This window comes from Leguminivora glycinivorella, chromosome 11, assembly GCF_023078275.1.
Source record: "Leguminivora glycinivorella isolate SPB_JAAS2020 chromosome 11, LegGlyc_1.1, whole genome shotgun sequence".
Taxonomy (NCBI): Eukaryota; Metazoa; Arthropoda; class Insecta; order Lepidoptera; family Tortricidae; genus Leguminivora; species Leguminivora glycinivorella.
The window spans coordinates 3,142,281-3,160,958 of NC_062981.1; the positions used below are offsets into that span (position 1 = coordinate 3,142,281).

Sequence of the window (18,678 nt, forward strand, 5' to 3'; positions counted from 1 at the left end):
ATTGGTCTGAATTTAGGCTCGTTAGAGTGTTTATTCAATACTTATTTGTTTTACAAGGGGGCAAAGTTGTTGTTTAACGACCGCACTTGCCAATATTAATACCCGAGCAAGCGAAAGATTCCAATGTTGAACCGCGAGCGTAGCGAGTTGGTTAGGAGATTTGTTCTCTGTTAACAAACTTGCTTTGCTTACATATTGAGTTTTCAAGTCAAATTTTGTCAAGCTCAATTTCTTATAATCGGATATCGGATTCATGAGGAATTGAGGAAACTCCTCAAACCATAACGGTATACGTATATTCATTTGTGCTTCCATTAAATAATCAAAGATTTTCATTAAAAGCAGTTTTAACAAATACCTACACATTTCTACATAATCCAACATTCGCAAGTATGTACCTTTCACCAGAACCCCAAAAGCGGCGGTTTTTTTTCTTAAAAATTATGCTATCTGTTTTCGATTAGCAAAGTAAGCCTTTACCAGTTGGTGTGGTAAAAAAATATTTTTCTCAAACATGCAATGAAATTTACGTTACGTTCCTTAAAATGGGCTGGGAAGTATCGCTTTTTGGGCGCAACAACTCGAGAGGACTGTAAAAGGATTTCATATTATTTTTTAGGCCTAGGCCTGCAAAGTAACTTTTTTTTATAAAATATTCCTAGTCCTGTAGAGCATTTTTTTTTTATTTCATTGTATGTTTGAGAAAAGCACTATACATGCCTCGGCGTGAAAACGGATTCCCGGCCTCGTATCCCTATCCGGCCGGAAATCCTCATTTTCCCGGCCTCTGATGTAATGTACTATTTAATTCAGATTTTAAGCACAGTATTTACCGTTTCTCTGCCGCTCGACAGAACAAGGATGAAAACAGAATAACGTTCCTAATTTCGATTCTCACAGTAGGCTCAACTCAGTAAATAGTGATGGTCGCGATGGAGCGTTGCGACTTCTTGCCCCTCATAGCGGGGCTCCGTCGCTGATTACAAAAGCATATTACACCCTACTATTCATAGTTTAAAAGACCCAATTACGAACCTGCGACCAACTGGATTACCGGCCCAGCCGTTCTAACCAAGTAAACCACGTAGGCGATTTTTTTAAATTTTCTTTTGTACATCTTACTTGCAGCAATTAACTCGTAATTACCAATACTTCGTATAAGATCTTTCGGCGTGTTAATAATCAATAGGAAAAAGTTTTGAAAACGCATTTTAAATATTTAAAAAAAAGTTACATTTATCGAAAGTGACATATCATGCTACCTTGTAACCAGGTAGGCAATCATGGTCGCGCGATAAATGATATAACATCAGCCCCTTTAGCACAACTTGCCTTGTCGCGCGCGAGTCCATACATCAAGCGCGACTTCCCGTCCCGTTTATCGCGCAACCATGCTATCGGTACTGAACAGACCTAAAACTGTTATGAGGGCATCATGCCCTGACTGCGTTTCCACTGTGAGCCCTGTCTTCTAGAATGGTTGCCGCGCGAGCCTTTGTGCTTCTCCTTGCGATCTCGGTTGGCGAGTACTTCTTTGTCTTGCCCTTGGCCGCGGGGCTTGCCCACCACGTCCCTGCAAATAAATAAATATTTGGAGACACCATACACATATCAACCTAACCCCAAACTAAGCAAAGCTTGTACTATGGGTGCTGCGACGATATACATATCATATTTATATAGAACACATTGTTCATTACACAAATAAATGCCCTTATCGGGATTCGAACCCAAGACCATCGGCTTAAGCGGCAGTGTGACTACCGACTAGGCCAGACAGATCGTCAAAATTAAGTTACATTTAGCCATTCGTATAATTCTTCAAATAATAATGAAATGCATTTTACACGGACAAAACTATCGCTCATGGGCACACCAACGGACCAGCATAACTTGCGTTGGTTAACTGATGTTTGGATAGAAAGGGTCTACAAAAACTCTATTAACCTCTAGGAGTTGAATGTCCTAATATGTACTAGAAAAAATAGCCAAATAAAATTTTACTTCTGAAATGGGGACAGAGTTTCTTTCACTTTGATTGGTCGATTTAAAACAAATGCGTTGAAGTTTAGTAAAACGTCATACTTTGTAGCTTGTTAAAGACGAGATTTGCTTGTATTGCAAGCGACAAAGTGAGACGTTTTACTAAAATTCAACACAAATAAACTCTGTTTTCTGATACCATTGATTTTATGTCATTGATTGAACGATGATCGGCAATATTTCGATTGCCAATTTGCCTTGTTGATAGCTAGTAAAGGTCAAATGACTAACTTGTTAGACGGTGGTGGGGGTCGATGGCCTCCACGGCCTCTCGCCTCGCGCGGATCTCAGGGTTCTGACAGATGCCCATTCGTTTCCGCTTGTTGAAGATAGATGGCGCTAGAGTTATAAAAGAGTTTACTAACTTGTTAGACGGTGGTGGGGGTCGATGACCTCCGCGGCCTCTCCTAGCCTGGTAGTTGGCCTCTCGCCTCGCGCGGATCTCTTCAGGGTTCTGACAGAAGTCCATTCGGTTACGGTTGTTGTGGGTAGATGGCGCTGGCGTCGGTTCTGGTTCGTCTTCGGATGAACTCTGTAGATTGTAAGATAAAAAATGTTCAGTTTGAGAGCTGATTATGAATTGTATGGCTAAGTTAATAGGGTCGAAATCGAAATAACCGATAGTACTTTATGCTCTAACCTCTTGAGTGGACTCAAACTGAAACCTAGATGCAATTCTTTTGTTTTTGAATTTAGAACTCTTTTATGGGCATTTTCATTTTGTTAACAAAAAAACCGGCCAAGAGCGTGTCGGGCCACGCTCAGTGTAGGGCTCCGTAGTTTTCCGTATTTTTCTCAAAAACTACTGAACCTATCAAGTTCAAAACAATTTTCCTAGAAAGTCTTTATAAAGTTCTACTTTTGCGATTTTTTCCATATTTTTTAAACATATGGTTCAAAAGTTAGAGGGGGGGGGGACGCACTTTTTTTTCCTTTAGGAGCGATTATTTCCGAAAATATTAATATTATCAAAAAACGATCTTAGTAAACCCTTATTCATTTTTAAATACCTGACCAACAATATATCACACGTTGGGTTTGAAATGAAAAAATATATCAGCCCCCACTTTCATGTAGGGGGGGTACCCTAATAAATTTTTTTTTTCCATTTTTTATTTTTGCACTTTGTTGGCGTGATTGATATACATATTGGTACCAAATTTCAGCTTTCTAGTGCTTACGGTTACTGAGATTATCCGCGGACGGACGGACGGACGGACGGACGGACGGACGGACAGACAGACATGGCGAAACTATAAGGGTTCCTAGTTGACTACGGAACCCTAATTAACTCAGTTAGTTTTGTAACGATAACTAAACATGAAATTTCTATAAAAATATTGTTTTTGTGTTAATTAACTTTAGGCGATAATCTACATTCAGAATGTGAAAAAAGAAAATTTTTAGACAGATTTTATGCTTAACTGTCGTCACAAAACTGACAGCGAGTTAATTTTTGTTAACAATTTACGCTAATTGGGGTCCCAAATTCTGTAAATGCCCTTATGACACTCATCCTCTTTGCGTTATGACAGCATTTTCTACGGCTCATGGGAGCCTGGAGTCCGCTTTGACACTATAAAAGTTTAATATACCTAATATGTTTCGGAACATGTACATAAATTGGTACACAGGGTCTTTGGAGGCTAGAACATAGGAAAGTATAAAGTTATTTTAGTTATCTTTTATTTGTATCAGTTCGTTTTTTTTTCTAGTAGCTTTGTACTTTATATAATTTCTTGAAATTAATTTCCATAAAGTGTAATTTTTTAATGAATATTTTTGCTTATTAAATTGTACTTTGTTTAATGCATGTTAATTATAAGATGTAATGTTTTGAAAAGAAGTGGCCCGCCGAGTTTCTTGCCGGTCCCATAGTGGATACCCCCCTCCAACTAAGGGGGGACTGAAATCTTCTCGAGGCTGAGGCGTAGGGTTAGAGCCGGCGTAGTTTTATTTGACGTTCATAAGCGCATTGTAATATGCCTACTTGGAAAATAAATATTTAAAGATAAAGATAAAAGACATTTATTCATGACGCTCACAAACACGTACGTACATGTACACACAAGAATAGGACAAAAAACAGAGAACATTTCATTTCCTTTCGAAACTTTACGTCTCTTCCACAGCTTTATCTTTGAAGTCAATTATCAAATCAAGAGAAATGATAATAACTATTGTAGCAATCATAGGGGAATGAGTAAGGGAAGATTTGTAAGTCCATGTCCATACATCAGTAAATGCGGGTTATTTGCATAGGCATAGTTAAGTGACATCTAGCGACAATCACGCGTCAAACAGCGTGAATTATCAGTATCACTACTCGATACTACGTGGCAGCTGTGTCTCGTCTGCCAAAAATTTAATATTAGAAGATTAGAACAGTTTACAACTTATATTACAAGCAGAAAGAATTGAAAACAGAATACTGATTAATACTATTGTAATATTAGCTAAATATTGGTGAGCATTAGACTTTTCGTTCGTTGCGACATCTATTGACAAGTAGCAGTACTGATAATTTACGCTAGTTGACGCGTGATTGTCGCTGGATGTCACTTAACTATGCCTATACAAATAACGGAGATGTATGGAGTTACAACTTCCCTTACTTTTCATTTATAAATGGGCTTACTCTTGGCCACAGACTAGCCAAAGGCAAAGACGTGGCCTACGATGGAGTGAGCTCGCCCAGAAGATGCCTGTTCACTCTTGATTTGAAGGTTGCCGGGTTATATGAGCTCGGAAATATAGCCGCCGGCAAGGAATTCCACTCCTACTATATATCCTATATTACTCTATTGTAGCAATGCAGTTACCTCTTCTAGTTCATTTCGCTGTGTCTGTAGAGCCCTCGGTGTGACAAACGGTCGACGTTCATCGGTAGGGTCGGCTGGGGCGGGGGTAACTCCTTCTGAATCGTATGTGTCGTCGTACTCATCGCTATACATGGCTTGCTCGTCGCAAACCAGACTGAAAATAAAATAAATACTTTTAGCTTATAAAATAAAAAACTATTTTTCATCACACCCGCACTTTAAATGTGCTATTGCACTCAGGCGGAGCATGAGTTATAGAAAAATCGTTCTCCCAAGGGAATAATGAAATTTCTTGTACCGTACTTAACTTTTTTACATCTATTCACATATTTTTTACATTGCGAGTGTGATGAAAAACATGTGTAACTCGGGGAGTATGAATATTACAAACTCGAGTCTTTAAATCGCTCCGGCAATCCGTCGCGATTAAACTTACTCTCGTTAGTAATATTCAACTTTTTCCCCTTATTGCACAATGTACTATTATTTCAGGCAAGCGGCTTGAACGGTGGGCGAAAGAAAGTACCATAAAGTATTGGACTCGTCAAAATGACGATGATGATATTGGACTCGTCGTTTTTTGTAGCAGGTAGCGCACAGCGGAATGATATTCCGCTTTGTGTAGTAGGGCACAGCACAGCGGATATCATCTCGCTCGAATCTAGAGCAGAGTCCAACTGGGGAAGTACCTCTGCCGTACAGAAGACCGCAGCCAAATAGCACTAGACCCTACTCATAGTGTTGTGTTCCTGCCGGTGAGTAAGGCTGCCAGAGCCCAACGAGGGTGCGGTGTGTCTGGCGACGGAAGGACTTACGGAACTACTTACTTTGTTCCGGCTATTGTCCTTTGAGTCGTCGGCAACCCGAGTCCTCCTTAGAACTTGTACGCTCCTTTTTGCTGTGTACTTAACACAGCAAAAGGGAGTGACCGCTTTCCGTCAGGCGGACCGTATGCTTGTTTGCGACCCACGTAGTATTAAAAAAAAGATTAAATTAGCCCAACTCAAGTTTGACAGTTTCATTGGAAGCTGATAACCACAAACTGAGGTTCAAAAGTCGTGTATCGCGAGATGGCAGCAACTATATGCGCAATGCACTGTGACTGCACATTTACTTTGACAGTAAAAAGTCGAACTCTCTTAGGTCTTTAGCGGTAAGACCGCGTGTTTTTTACCTATGTGCTGTTAGTTTCCTCTGTATTGTTTTTAATTGAGTTGTGCAATAAAGAGTATTTGTATTTTATTGTACTCACTTGTATTTGCTATAGATATCCACCCTCTGTCGAACATCGCTCTTATCATCCAGCAGTTGCTGTATATTTCTATGTTTATCCTTCTTTTTCCCCACGTGTATCTTAGTGAGGTCGACGTCGTCTCGCGTCATAATGTCGAACTGGTCTCCGTCGAACACGTTGAGCCGTTGCACGCCTGTTTCTAGGAACTTCTCGTCGAGAGGGTCTTTTGGGATTATTGGGAGGGATTGGTCTAGGCCTGGAAACATTAAAGACGTGAAGTTTTATATGGATTCAGTGGTGCAGCACAAAATTGTTCTTAAACTTTTAACAGTTGTATCATTAGAAACTGAAAAAAGATGTCATACAGAAGAGCTGGGGATCGACAAACAGAAAAAAAATTAATAAAATAATTCGATTTGTTATAAACTGAAATAGATACCATACACTAAAGAAAAAGCGATCAAGCCCACTGGTGGCTAAGCCGGGAAACGAACCCGGGTCTCCAGCTATCGCGGCTGACGTGCTCAAACCATTATACCACCCCGACCGCCGAGGTACCCGTCGAAATTTCTCTAGTGTATGTTATCTCTGAAGGCTAGGCGCCTTTGACCAACTCTAAGGGCGAACAATGTCTGCTTGCACCTCTTATATGAATCCTTTTGCAGGATTACGATATAGCGAGAGAGATGGTGCTGCCATCTAACGACGTAGGGAACAAATCAAATTATTTTATTAAATATTTTTTTGATTTGTTTTTTTTTTTAGTAGTAACACTACTATATATTTAAATTATAAACTGAAATAGATACCATATATACACTAAAGAAAAAGTGATCAAGGTTACTGGTGGCGAAGCCGGGAGGCCGGGGGGCGGGGGTTCCCGTAATTTGATTTGTTCCCTAGTTGTATCATTGCTATTGTGTAATTCATCAATGAACAACGTAAAATAAACAAATTTCGACTCATTTTATTAGACATTTAAATATCAAACGTCACTCAGTCATGCACACTAATATGTTATACTATATTTTTGTCAACGTACGGGCCATTTATAGAAACCTTTTATTTAGCGTCTCTTTCGATTGAGAAACTGTTTTGACAGACTATAAATGGTATAAATGTACCGATCTCAAGCAAATAGTACCCACTCTGTCTCTTTTTTGACAGACTATAAATGGTATAAATGTACCGAACTCAAGCATATAGTGCCACTTTGTGTCTTAAGCATAAGGCCGCTCAAACAAAAAATTCGTATCAAAATACTACCTAATTTCTTCCTTAATAATTAGTATAAAGCGATAATGTGGTAACTTTTCGATGACAAAGTCTCAAATATTCTAAACTCACCTCTTAACGAAGCATCCAGCGTGTCTTCCAATATACTATTGATCACCCTCTCTGAATTGAACCCATAATACTCCAAACATTTCAATATGAACCCATCGCCCAAATGAGGCAGAATATCCCTTACTTCACTGATAAGAGACTCCTGTCTTATATCTATGGGTATTTCATCTGTAGTCAGTGGGGGGTTAGACCCTGTTGAGGGGGGGTTTAGGGGGTCAGAGTGGCCGTTAGTGAGGGGTTCGGGGATTGGCTCGTCGAGATTGGAGTATATTGCTTGGAGGATGAAGTCCGTTTTCACTGGGTCGCTGTGTTGGTATAGGAAATTTTGTGGCAAAAATATTTGATGATTTCTAAAATTAAACTAAAAATAGTGACAACGCTGTATGTTCTAAATGCAGTTTTTGTTTGTGAATCTGTCAATTAAATAGATGTATAATTTTGTAGAACATTTTGTTTTATTTATAGTATCCAAACCAAGTATGACACTAAGCGTTTGTTCCTGGATAGGAATAGAAATTGGAAACTATTGATAAGTCTTTTAAAAATACACACTGTATTTGTTTGCAAGGGCTACCACCGTCGAATGAAGAATACAAGTCTAAACACTATAACAATTTGTTACAAAACATGCTTCGAGAAGAGACGTAAGAAAATTGGCAAGTTATCATTTTCCAAACATTATACTTTCTTTTGAAATCAGTTAAAAAAGGATACATATCAGGGTAAGCCACCTTCAGCATCTCCAGATCCTCATTAACAGGGTAGCAAGCGTGATAGTCGCTTATAAGTAACCTCTCCGAAAGCCCATCCATCATCACAGCCAAGTAATCTTCTACGTGGGCGCTCACACTGCCTCTGAAAATAGAAGTGCCAAACTGATCATAGATGGCGCTGTTCAATGTGACAAAAATCGTACATCGCGCTATTAAGATTTTTCTTGGGATAATAACCTCGGGCTCTAACATTTTACTTTAGTTACAACATTGATCGCTAGATGGCGCTGTCTCGAGCAGCAAAAATTATACATCGCGCTATCAAAATTTTTCTTTGGCTAATGACCCCGGGCTCTAACATTTTAGTTTAGTTACTACATTGATCGCTAGATGGCGCTGTATCGAGCAGCAAATATCCTACATCGCGCTGTCAAAATTTTTCTTTGGAATGACACCGGGCTCTTACAAATCTTAGTTACAACATTGATCACTAGATGGCGCTGTCTCGAGCAGTAAAAAATCCTTTATCACGCTATCAAGATTTTTCTTAGGATAATGACCCCGGACCCTTACAAATCTTAATTTAGTTACAACATTGATCGCTAGATGGCGCTGTCTCGAGCAGCAAAAATCCTACATCGCGCTATCAATTTTTTTCTTTGGCTAATGACCGCGGGTTCTAACATTTTAGTTTAGTTATTACATTGATCGCTAGATGGCGCTGTCTCGAGCAGCAAGAATCCTACATCGCGCTATCAAAATTTTTCTTGGAACAATGACCCCGGGCTTTTACAAATCTTAGTTTAATTACAACATTGATCGCTAGATGGCCCTGTCTCGGGCAGCAAAAATCCTACATCGCGCTATCAAAATTTTAAATATTTACTCACTCTCCATTCAATATAGCGTTCTTATACACCGCCAGCATCTCTCTGAATATGTCTATGAGCTCCGCTCTCGCCGTGTCTATGTATCCTTCGACCTCTGTACACGCGACGCTGGTTTCGTCGCCCACTTCTTTTAGCTTTTCATACAGGTTCGGTATGCCGTATTCGTAGAGTTGCACTATACTGAAAAATATACGATTACGATACAGAACTTTTGATAATAAGCATAAAAATATTTCTATAAAGACACAAACAAATTTCGTCTTTATGGTAAGCAAAAATGTGCTACATTTTACTTGAGAACGCTAAGAATGAGTATTTCAAGAGTAACAGTTTGTTTTTGTGCGATAGGAGGCACATGGGCAAACAGATCGCCTAATGATAAGCGATCACTGCCGCCCATCGTAAATTAAAGTTTCCTTTTCGAGCCATTTGTGTGATAAGTCAAAGACGTTTCCCTCCGTTAGTTACAATTTTGACCACGCGCTGCGATCGTTTTACTTACCCCCTCCATGCACTTCGCACGAATCCAATATCTATTATTATATGAGTTTAAGTACTTTAAGCGGTAAGGCCGAATATACAGAGATTTAGTCACATATCGTCACTACTTTTAAAAAAAACTTGTGTCTTCGTCTGTCAATGAAAAGAAAATTGTAGTAAGTATGTATGGAATGCATATAGACTTACTGCGTTTTAACTTTGAGAAACAGCGTGAGATACGAGTTTTTTTCAAAGTAGTGACGATATGCTTAAACAAATTTTTATTCAACTCACCTATTTACAAAATTGGTTTTCCTAAATATCTTAACTCCCTTAGGGTACGCTTCCAAAAATATCCTTAGCGTCATCGACATATCTAGCAAGTGTATAACTAAATCCTGAAACAAAATATTTGATTAGATAAACTGTAAACACACAACACACGACTTCACGCCAAAGTAAGTATTGACATGTACTATCCCATGCAAAGTGCATGGCGAAATTATGAATGAATTCATTCGTAATTTCTCCATACACTTTTGCAGCCGATAGTACCTACGTTTTGTTATGCTTGTAGGCTCTGTCCATTTATTACGCATTCGATTGGAAGCTTAAAGTTTGCATATCGCGCCAATAAAAGGGGGCTCCTGCCCCCCTACAGTTTATGCATGTTCCCTATCTCGTCAAGTGTTTTTTTTTTGTTTTGTTTTTTATAATACAGACATTTTGGCGGCGGCGGCATCAGCGGAAATTATATTTTATGTTGCTATAAATAAATTTCAGGATGGACCATTGAACTTGGCACCCATTTAGATTTCACTTCTTTTATCGTTGAAGTCAACAACCAAGGCATATAGGTGTCATACTATTGGACTTGGCTCTCATTTCACATTTATGTTTTTGATGGGATAAATATACTTCTCCTGGCAGTCTTACCTTACGTTTCTCGCGCGCGAATCCATACATCTAGAGAGTGACTTCAAGTATGGACTCGAGCGAGAGAGTGTAATTTGTGCTTAACCGCCTGATGGCCAGACTAAATGGCAATGAATATAGTAACTAGCTCTTTAAACAGATCGTGCAACCTTACCTTCAATAAACTAAATGTAAGCGGTCCCTGTTCCTTACTGTTCGGCGGTCGCTTGATCTCACCAAAACCTTCGAAGGTCTTGGGCAAGTTCGGTGGTTCTACAGCATCATAGTCTTTGTTTACTTGTAGTATTATGTATTTAAAAGCCTGTTGAAAATCATTTTGTTAAGGTAGACCATAGAGGAAATAAGGGAGGAGTTGTAACTCTATACGCCAGTAAATGCGGGTTATTTGTAGTGACATCTAGCGACAATCACGCGTCAAATAGCGTAAATTATCAGTACCACTACTCGATACTAGGCGTTAATATTAGAACAGTTTACAACTTATATTACAATCAGAAGGAATTGAAAGCAGAATAAGGTACAGCGGGGCAAATCTCGACTGGGGGCAACTGTAACTGATTAATTTTTTCCATTATTACACTATGATGTTGAGTTCTACATGTATCCACTGAACACGCCTACCATAATGAAAGCATCAAACCATCGCGGAGCAATGAAAACATCAAACCTATTTAAAAATTCCGCCATAATCCCGCCATAAATATGTGGCGTTCTATGTCTAAAGGGTCCAAATGTTTTATGTGCTTTAAGGAACGTTTAGGCATGGAAAGTTACATAAAAAGTAGTCGTCGTACTTAATAATAGATGGCACTACATTCGAAAATCTTGACTGATAACTCTATACCATACTATTCAATATACTCTATGGTCTCAGTCTCACCTCGTTGACAAAAGCGACAGCGGCCGCCGCGTCGCCCTCGTACCGCGGCTGAAGCGTGAACACGCTCTCCAGCACTTTTGACACGTGTCTAGAAAATAATCAAGCATTGCGTGAGTTTGCGGCAAAGACTCTTAATAAAATTGTTAAATCAAATTTTAATATTTATGTTTATATCAAGCAGTAAGGCTCTGCAAAGCCTCAGTTTTTTTAAAATTATGTATATCCTCAAGTTAATAAAAAGGCTTGTTTCGATCTTAACTACGTCACTAACCAAGAAAGATATGTTTGGAATATATGTAAAAATAATGCGTTTATTCGTCGCAAATTAAAAGAAATAGAACAAATAAAATAATTATTGGGTAGATGGATAGGAAGTCAGTTCCAAAATGTATCCTCTTTTAGAAGTTTTTTTTTATATAAAGTTAGTGACAGTTTAAACCAGTACTTAATTATGAGTCTAAGTATAGGTCAGCAATTCCCGTCAACTTTGTACAAAAATTAAGGGAAAAGTTAAATTTGTTTTTATTAATTCCTATTTTGTTACCAAGATTTTGTTGATGAATTGAGTTTTTATTAAGTTTTATTTCGTCATTAAGGTTCTCTAGTATCTATATTTTCTTAATTATAACAATTATCCTGTATATATCTTACGAAAGTCGAATTATATTACTAAATGTTGGTAACAAAATAGGATCAATTAAAATTTGCTGACGTGGCATTGTACAAAGTTGACGGGAATTGCTGAGGTACTAAAATCAGGAAAATATTAATATAGTTTCCTTCTGTCTGTCTATCCATAAATTCTTAGAACTTTACATCTACTTTCATCTATTTTGATGCGGTTTTGTTTAATAGAGTGATTTAAGAGGCAGGTGTATATTTATAATACCCATGCGAGGTCGGGGCGCGTCGCTAGGCTACTATTGACATAAACTAGAATTAGAGTTACCTAGTGTTGTCCACGCCGTACACTAGACACGTGTCCCACAGTATAGGTATCGTGAACACGAAGTTGTCGTATATTAGATCAGCCATGTATTCTTTGCTTATCCACTGGGACTGAAAAAGGATTATTTATTTTATATTACAAATAAATAATAAATAAATAAATATTATAGGACATTCTTACACAGATTGACTGAGGCCCACGGTAAGCTCAAGAAGGCTTGTGTTGTGGGTACTCAGACAACGATATATATAATATATGAATACTTATATACATAGAAAACATCCATGACTCGGAAACAAATATCTGTGCTCATCACACAAATAAATGCCCTTACCGGGATTCGAACCCAGGACCGCGGCGCAGCAGGCAGGGTCACTACCGACTGCGCCAGACCGGTCGTCAAATATAAGTTAAATATAAATTAACATGCTTAAGCATGCATTAAGTTAGTTTTAATAAGCCTGTGTCGAGAGATGGCACTTTATGCACTGTGATTACACATTTTACATAACTCTCTATAACGCTCGATCCTCTTTGGTATCACTAATTACATTTGGTTAGTCAATCCTCCAACTGTCATTGTCTCTTAACAGGTCCCAGAATCTTAACAGTTCTATGTATACAAATAATTCAATAAATAAAATAAATAAATATTGGGGACACCTTACACAGATCAACTTAGCAGGTGCTAATGCTAAGCGACGATACATGTACATACTTAAATAGATAAACACATACTTAAATACATAGAAAACATCCATGACTCAGGAACAAATATCTGTGCTCATCACACAAATAAATGCCCTTACCGGGATTCGAACCCAGGACCGCAACTTAGCAGGCAGGATCACTACCGACTGAGCCAGACCGGTCGACAAAAAAAGTAACAAACATTCCTCACCTTACTCTCCTTATTAGTAATAAGCCTGCTAAACACAACCAGTATCAGCCTACGTATCTCCCCGAACAGTTTCTGCACGTCTCTGCTTTCGTGCGGCGGCATATACGGTGGACTCGCCTCTTGTAGGAATGACACTAATGAGTCCATGCACTGGGGGTGGTAGAGCACTGTGCTCCAAAACCTGCAAAAAATTTTTTTATTTTTATTTATTTATTACATACACATAAACAATGACACAATGAAAATAAATGAGTTTTACAATGACTCCTTCACGTTTCGAGCGGTTCGACTGTGGAACGGCCTGCCGTTAGAGATTAGGTGTGCTAAATCACTTGAAAGCTTCAAAACTTTACTAAAGAATCATTACCTATCTCTGCCTTAATTTGCTGCCGTGTATGTTATGTTATGTATGTATGTATGTATGTATGTATGTGTGTATGCATTTGTGTATGTATTAATACTTATATGTGTATGTTTGTGTACATGATATTTTATTTTTATTTATTTATTTTTATATTTTATTTTTAATATTGGTGTATATAATTATTTGCCCGTGTGGTGACGGGTTAAGAATTTCACCACCCCCTTTCTTCCCGTGGGTGTCGTAGAAGGCGACTATGGGATATGGGTTAAATTGTGGCGTAGGCGAGAGGCTGGCAACCTGTCACTGCAATGTCACAGTTTCGTTTTCTTTCAACCCCTTATTTGCCAAGAGTGGCACTGAAACTTTAGTAGTTTCATGTGTTCTGCCTACCCCTATATGGGATACAGGCGTGATTGTATGTATGTATGTTGTATGTATGTATAATTATTTAACTTAGTGTATGTGTAATTTTCCTATTCCTTTAATTATTTCTTGCACTACCATTTTCAAAATGTCTATTCTTTATTTCCTGCTACCCTAAGGTTGTCTGGTAGAGATCGCTTACAGCGATAAGACCGCCTGTTGCTACCTATGTTTAATGTCTGCTATTTGTAATCTGTTATCCTTGTGGTGCAATAAAGAATATTTACTTACTTACTTACTTATAAACTATCAATAACAGGGCATCCTAATACGATAGTATGGAAATTTACACAACATTTTATACATTGCCGTAGCACAAAACATATAGCGTAGCCTTTGTGAATTCGTTCAGAGAATAAGAGAATATATCTAACTCGATCGCTACTCGATTGATGGTCCGGAGAGCGCGCGTGAAAGGGGCCTGGCGAAGGAGTTGCGTTCGAGCGCGCGGCTCGGCCAGCAGGGTCGGCCGCCGCCGCCGCCACACATACCGATCAGGTACGTTTAAACGCACCTCTGCCAGGACTCCAGGATTGCACAACTTGCTTCGTACCAACTTAAATATATACAAAGACAGTCCCAGTTCCCGTCTAACTTCTAGTTTATTGTATCCTACCATGCCTAATACAAACAATGTAAGATAGTTTAACGGGTAAAAAGGGTATACTCCATATATTATTCTATTATATTAGGGCTTAGTCAAACTCAAGACAATGTGTTTTAAATGTAAAAATGTCTTAATGCCGACATGTAGGGTTTTTCTACATATGTATAGTGTAGAGAAATAAAACATTGAGTACAGTTTATGGCATCGAAACTTCAAAGGAACATAATGTTTTCCTCACTTGTATTGTAAAGTACTAAAATGATGTGACTTTGGGTAAAAACCGTAATAGCGCGATTCAAGATTTTGGGTAGACGGAATAGTGCCATCTATCAAAAAGAGATTTTAAAGGGAAACTATGGCCTGAAACTGAAGAAAATTATAATGGACTCCTGCATCCTACCCAGCCTCACTTACGCCAGCCAAACATGGGTGTACACCAAGAGGGTAAAGAGCAAAATTCTCGCATGTCAACATGCAATGGAAAGGAGCATCTTGAAGTTAAGGAGGATCCAGAAAACTAGAAATGAAGAAATAAGGAAGAAAACTAAGCTGACAGATGCTCTTCAACATGCACTATCGCAAAAATGGAAATGGGCTGGACATTTGGCGAGATACCAAGATAAGAGATGGACTTTACATGCAACCAGATGGCCAGGCCCCACTGGTAAGAGGAAGGATGGGAAACCACGCAAAAGATGGGCTGATGACATTGTAAAGGTAGCAGGAAGGAACTGGATGGACACCGCTCAGAATAGAGAAAAATGGCAAAGCTTGGAGGAGGCCTTTACCCTATCAGGGACCACAAATAACTAAAAGACAAATTAAATGAAAAGTAAAAAGACAAAAATGTGGAAAGAAGGCTAAATAAAAAAAAAAATATTCTATTATATTAGGGCTTAGTCAAACTCAAGACAATGTGTTTTAAATGTAAAAATGTCTTAATGCCGACATGTAGGGTTTTTCTACATATGTATAGTGTAGAGAAATAAAACATTGAGTACAGTTTATGGCATCGAAACTTCAAAGGAACATAATGTTTTCCTCACTTGTATTGTAAAGTACTAAAATGATGTGACTTTGGGTAAAAACCGTAATAGCGCGATTCAAGATTTTGGGTAGACGGAATAGTGCCATCTAGCGTAAAATTTGCCAACTAAACCGGATATGTGGGAGGCGTCATTATAAAAAAAAAACTTTATAGCTTGATTTCAGACTGTTGTGTACTCTTTTTGCAAATTCAAGCAAAACTTAAGATTTAAGATTATGTCTAATCAACATATCCAGTATCATCAAAACCAAATGTGGTAAGAATTTATTGCAAATAAAATATTAAATATATATGAACTAAATCACCTGTGATGTTCTAAACTGAGAAGCCACTTCAGATCTTCCAAGTACCCCTCCATCCGAGCTTTCCACGCATCAACAGCACCAAGAACTAGCCCGCTGCCCGACGGAGGGCTCTCATACACTATCATCTCTCTTGATTCCACCCAATATGGGTCCTAAAAAAATTAAGTAATTTTTTATTATAGGTGGCCAAATGAAAAAACAAAAAAATATTTTTAGTTTTTCTTTCTATGTAGACTTAATTCTCTGGACATGTACTAACTTTTTTAATTTTATACATATGGCTGTGTATAAACTTAATTATAATATTTCATTGCTCTTACAATTTATAACTGGATATAGTATGTTATGATACAAGTGTGAAATAAAAGACATTCGAAACAACTGGTGATAAATTAAAACACAACCAAAGGGAACGTTTTTAGTGAGTTACAAATTCCCTCTTTGCACAAGAAGTATCATATGACATTTTTACAGAACATGAGTATGTATTTCCCTTATGTGTGAATTTAATTTTAGCAATAATTCCATAGTCTCATCATCCTCTTGCCACGGCTCATGAGAGCCTGGGGTCCGCTTTGACACCTAATCCCAAGATTTGGCGTTGGCACTAGTTTTACGAAAGCCTATACTGCCATCTGACCTTCCAACCCGAAGGGTAAGTAGGCCTTTTTGGAATAATTCCATAGTGTACAGACATATATATTATTATACAGGTACTCTGTTACATTAACGCCGCATAGCAACAGCGCGTTTATACAGTTTATAAACGCCACTTGAGCGCGTTCATATTGCACAACCTTGTACAGAAATCAAAACAATGTCTCACCAACGCTTTGATTTGTCGCATAACGCCCGAATCCGACACCGACAGTGATAGCCTCTCGGCTGGCAGGTTCTCTTGGTTCTGAAAACGATAAAAGTTTACAATATACGAATTTAATTAACTTGATAAAAAGTTATGCAGTTAGTAATAATTTCTTACCGAAAATTCAACATTTCTGTTACTCATCATACGTATATGCTGTTAAATAATTCTAGGTACTAGTTTCTAAATTACAGTATAAAATTTTATTTTAAAATACACTTAATTGGCTTGAGTAATTTATTTAGCAGATTCCGTTCTTCACGTACAAAACCGCGATTGCAATATTCCATCTGTCATTCTGTCAATGTTGACAGATTTGAGTTGTCTTGATGTTTCAGTGAATCCCCTTGACGTCGGGTAATTTCAGAACGTGATTGTCTCTGGTCGATATTTTTTGTATTTCTTGGAACCGAACGCAACCATAACGAAATGTCAACTCAAACAAACAAAACATTCAAAACAAGACTGTTGCAAATTACGGATTTAAATGATAATCTTGAAACATTAGCTGATAAATTGTTTTGTATTTGCAATGAAAAGGTGTGGTGTTGATCCAAAAGTAAAGAAAACACTTGTCAGGAACGCGGAACATAAGGTTAAGCCTGCCGCGCGTGTGAAAGTGCTACACAACGTCGAGAATACACCATCCACAGATGAACCTTCTACAGTACAAATTACAAAGGAATTGGATCAACCAACGCTATGTTCGAGTGAATTATTAGCTAATTATCTATCTGGAGTTAAACATTCTCTTCCACCACCCTTGTCTTCAAAAGATTTCAGTGAAAGTAAAACAGAAATATGTACCAAGGTAAGTGTACCCAATTATCAATGGTTGGATTGTTGTAATGCCTCTAATGTCCAGAGAGATTTTAACATCTTGTTCTGTTCCAGATGACAAAAAAGCTGAACTTCCACATAAATGATAGAATGTACAAGGATCTTATAGAACTAAATGCCAGTATAGATGACCAAAAGACAAGGAGAGATGTGCGGCCCTCAAGCAGTACTAGTTCTGTTAAACGGGATGCAGAACCAAATATTGAAGACTTCTTTGAAGAAGAGACTGACATAGATACACCGCCTAAAATACCTGTATTAAAGCCTAAATTCAAACCGATTCGGAAAGTGGATGATGGAGAACTTCATAAATTAGTTGGAACTTTTGAATGCTTATGACATGCATATTAAAGCCTATGCGCTTTCTCAATCTATTTCAATTATTAAAATTTGTAATAAACTGTTTGTCACAAATTTATTGTTTGTACCAGGCAACCCAGGACAGCTCTCATTATGATCTTTAAAATCTGACATTGTAGATGGGATACGCTTTTATTTGCTTGTATTCTGTGTATTGTCAAGCGCGGATCCAGCTTCGTGCCCAGGGGGGGGTCACGTGGTAAAGGTCCGGTGCCCCAGGGGGTCACGTGGTCTATTTGTATGGCCAACTTAAGCTCCAGGGGGGGTCATGACCCCCATGACCCCCCCCCCTCCTGGATCCGCGCATGTGTACTGTGTAGTTTCATAACCCGTGAGGAATATGTATAGAGAATTTTCAGGCTTCTGTTTTGAAGATGGGCTTAAAACGTAGTGATTCAATGCTCTTTGGATGGGCTGGGCTGCTGATTGGAATTTGAAATTTCACAACCTATTCGAGATATCAAAAACGCCAAAACTAATATGTACATTTGTTAATTATATAATATACAATTAACCGCAAGTTAACTAATTTTGTGGCAATTTGATTTTTTTCTCTTAGTTATTGTAATTAATGTTAATTTTCATGATTACATTTTTCTTCAAAGCGTTTTAAAAAATAGCTTAACTTTACTTTCTTATCAAACCTACCATAGACTAGGCTATATAAAGAA

General features: G+C 38.2%; 2 protein-coding genes across 2 annotated transcripts; one reads left to right on the forward strand and one right to left on the reverse strand.

Moving 5' to 3' along the window:
* Window positions 1-1,375: 1,375 nt before the first annotated feature.
* Window positions 1,376-17,083, reverse strand: LOC125231420 (activating signal cointegrator 1 complex subunit 2). The gene is made up of 15 exons (XM_048136871.1): window positions 16,925-17,083; window positions 16,769-16,846; window positions 15,943-16,094; window positions 13,196-13,376; window positions 12,295-12,404; window positions 11,346-11,433; window positions 10,620-10,766; window positions 9,824-9,927; window positions 9,050-9,229; window positions 8,161-8,301; window positions 7,447-7,751; window positions 6,118-6,355; window positions 4,866-5,019; window positions 2,409-2,575; window positions 1,376-1,573 (listed from the first exon to the last, which is right to left on the reverse strand). The coding sequence occupies exons 1-15, from the start codon at window positions 16,952-16,954 to the stop codon at window positions 1,423-1,425; spliced, it is 2,226 nt and encodes a 741-aa protein (XP_047992828.1). The 5' UTR covers window positions 16,955-17,083; the 3' UTR covers window positions 1,376-1,422.
* Window positions 17,084-17,232: 149 nt separating this feature from the next.
* On the forward strand, window positions 17,233-18,061 carry LOC125231421. Its single transcript, XM_048136872.1, has 2 exons — window positions 17,233-17,618; window positions 17,702-18,061. The coding sequence occupies exons 1-2, from the start codon at window positions 17,340-17,342 to the stop codon at window positions 17,984-17,986; spliced, it is 564 nt and encodes a 187-aa protein (XP_047992829.1). The 5' UTR covers window positions 17,233-17,339; the 3' UTR covers window positions 17,987-18,061.
* Window positions 18,062-18,678: the final 617 nt, after the last annotated feature.

Bases quoted from the DNA above. Each gene is read 5' to 3' on its own strand.
- LOC125231421 (XM_048136872.1), top strand. From the start codon at position 17,340: ATGAAAAGGTGTGGTGTTGATCCAAAAGTAAAGAAAACACTTGTCAGG. The intron at 17,619-17,701 runs GTAAGTGTACCC...GTTCTGTTCCAG, and splicing joins AAACAGAAATATGTACCAAG to ATGACAAAAAAGCTGAACTT.
- LOC125231420 (XM_048136871.1), bottom strand. From the start codon at position 16,954: ATGATGAGTAACAGAAATGTTGAATTTTCG. The intron at 10,767-11,345 runs GTGAGACTGAGA...GATTTTCAACAG, and splicing joins CTGTCGCTTTTGTCAACGAG to GCTTTTAAATACATAATACT. The intron at 5,020-6,117 runs GTGAGTACAATA...TTTTATTTTCAG, and splicing joins GATATCTATAGCAAATACAA to TCTGGTTTGCGACGAGCAAG.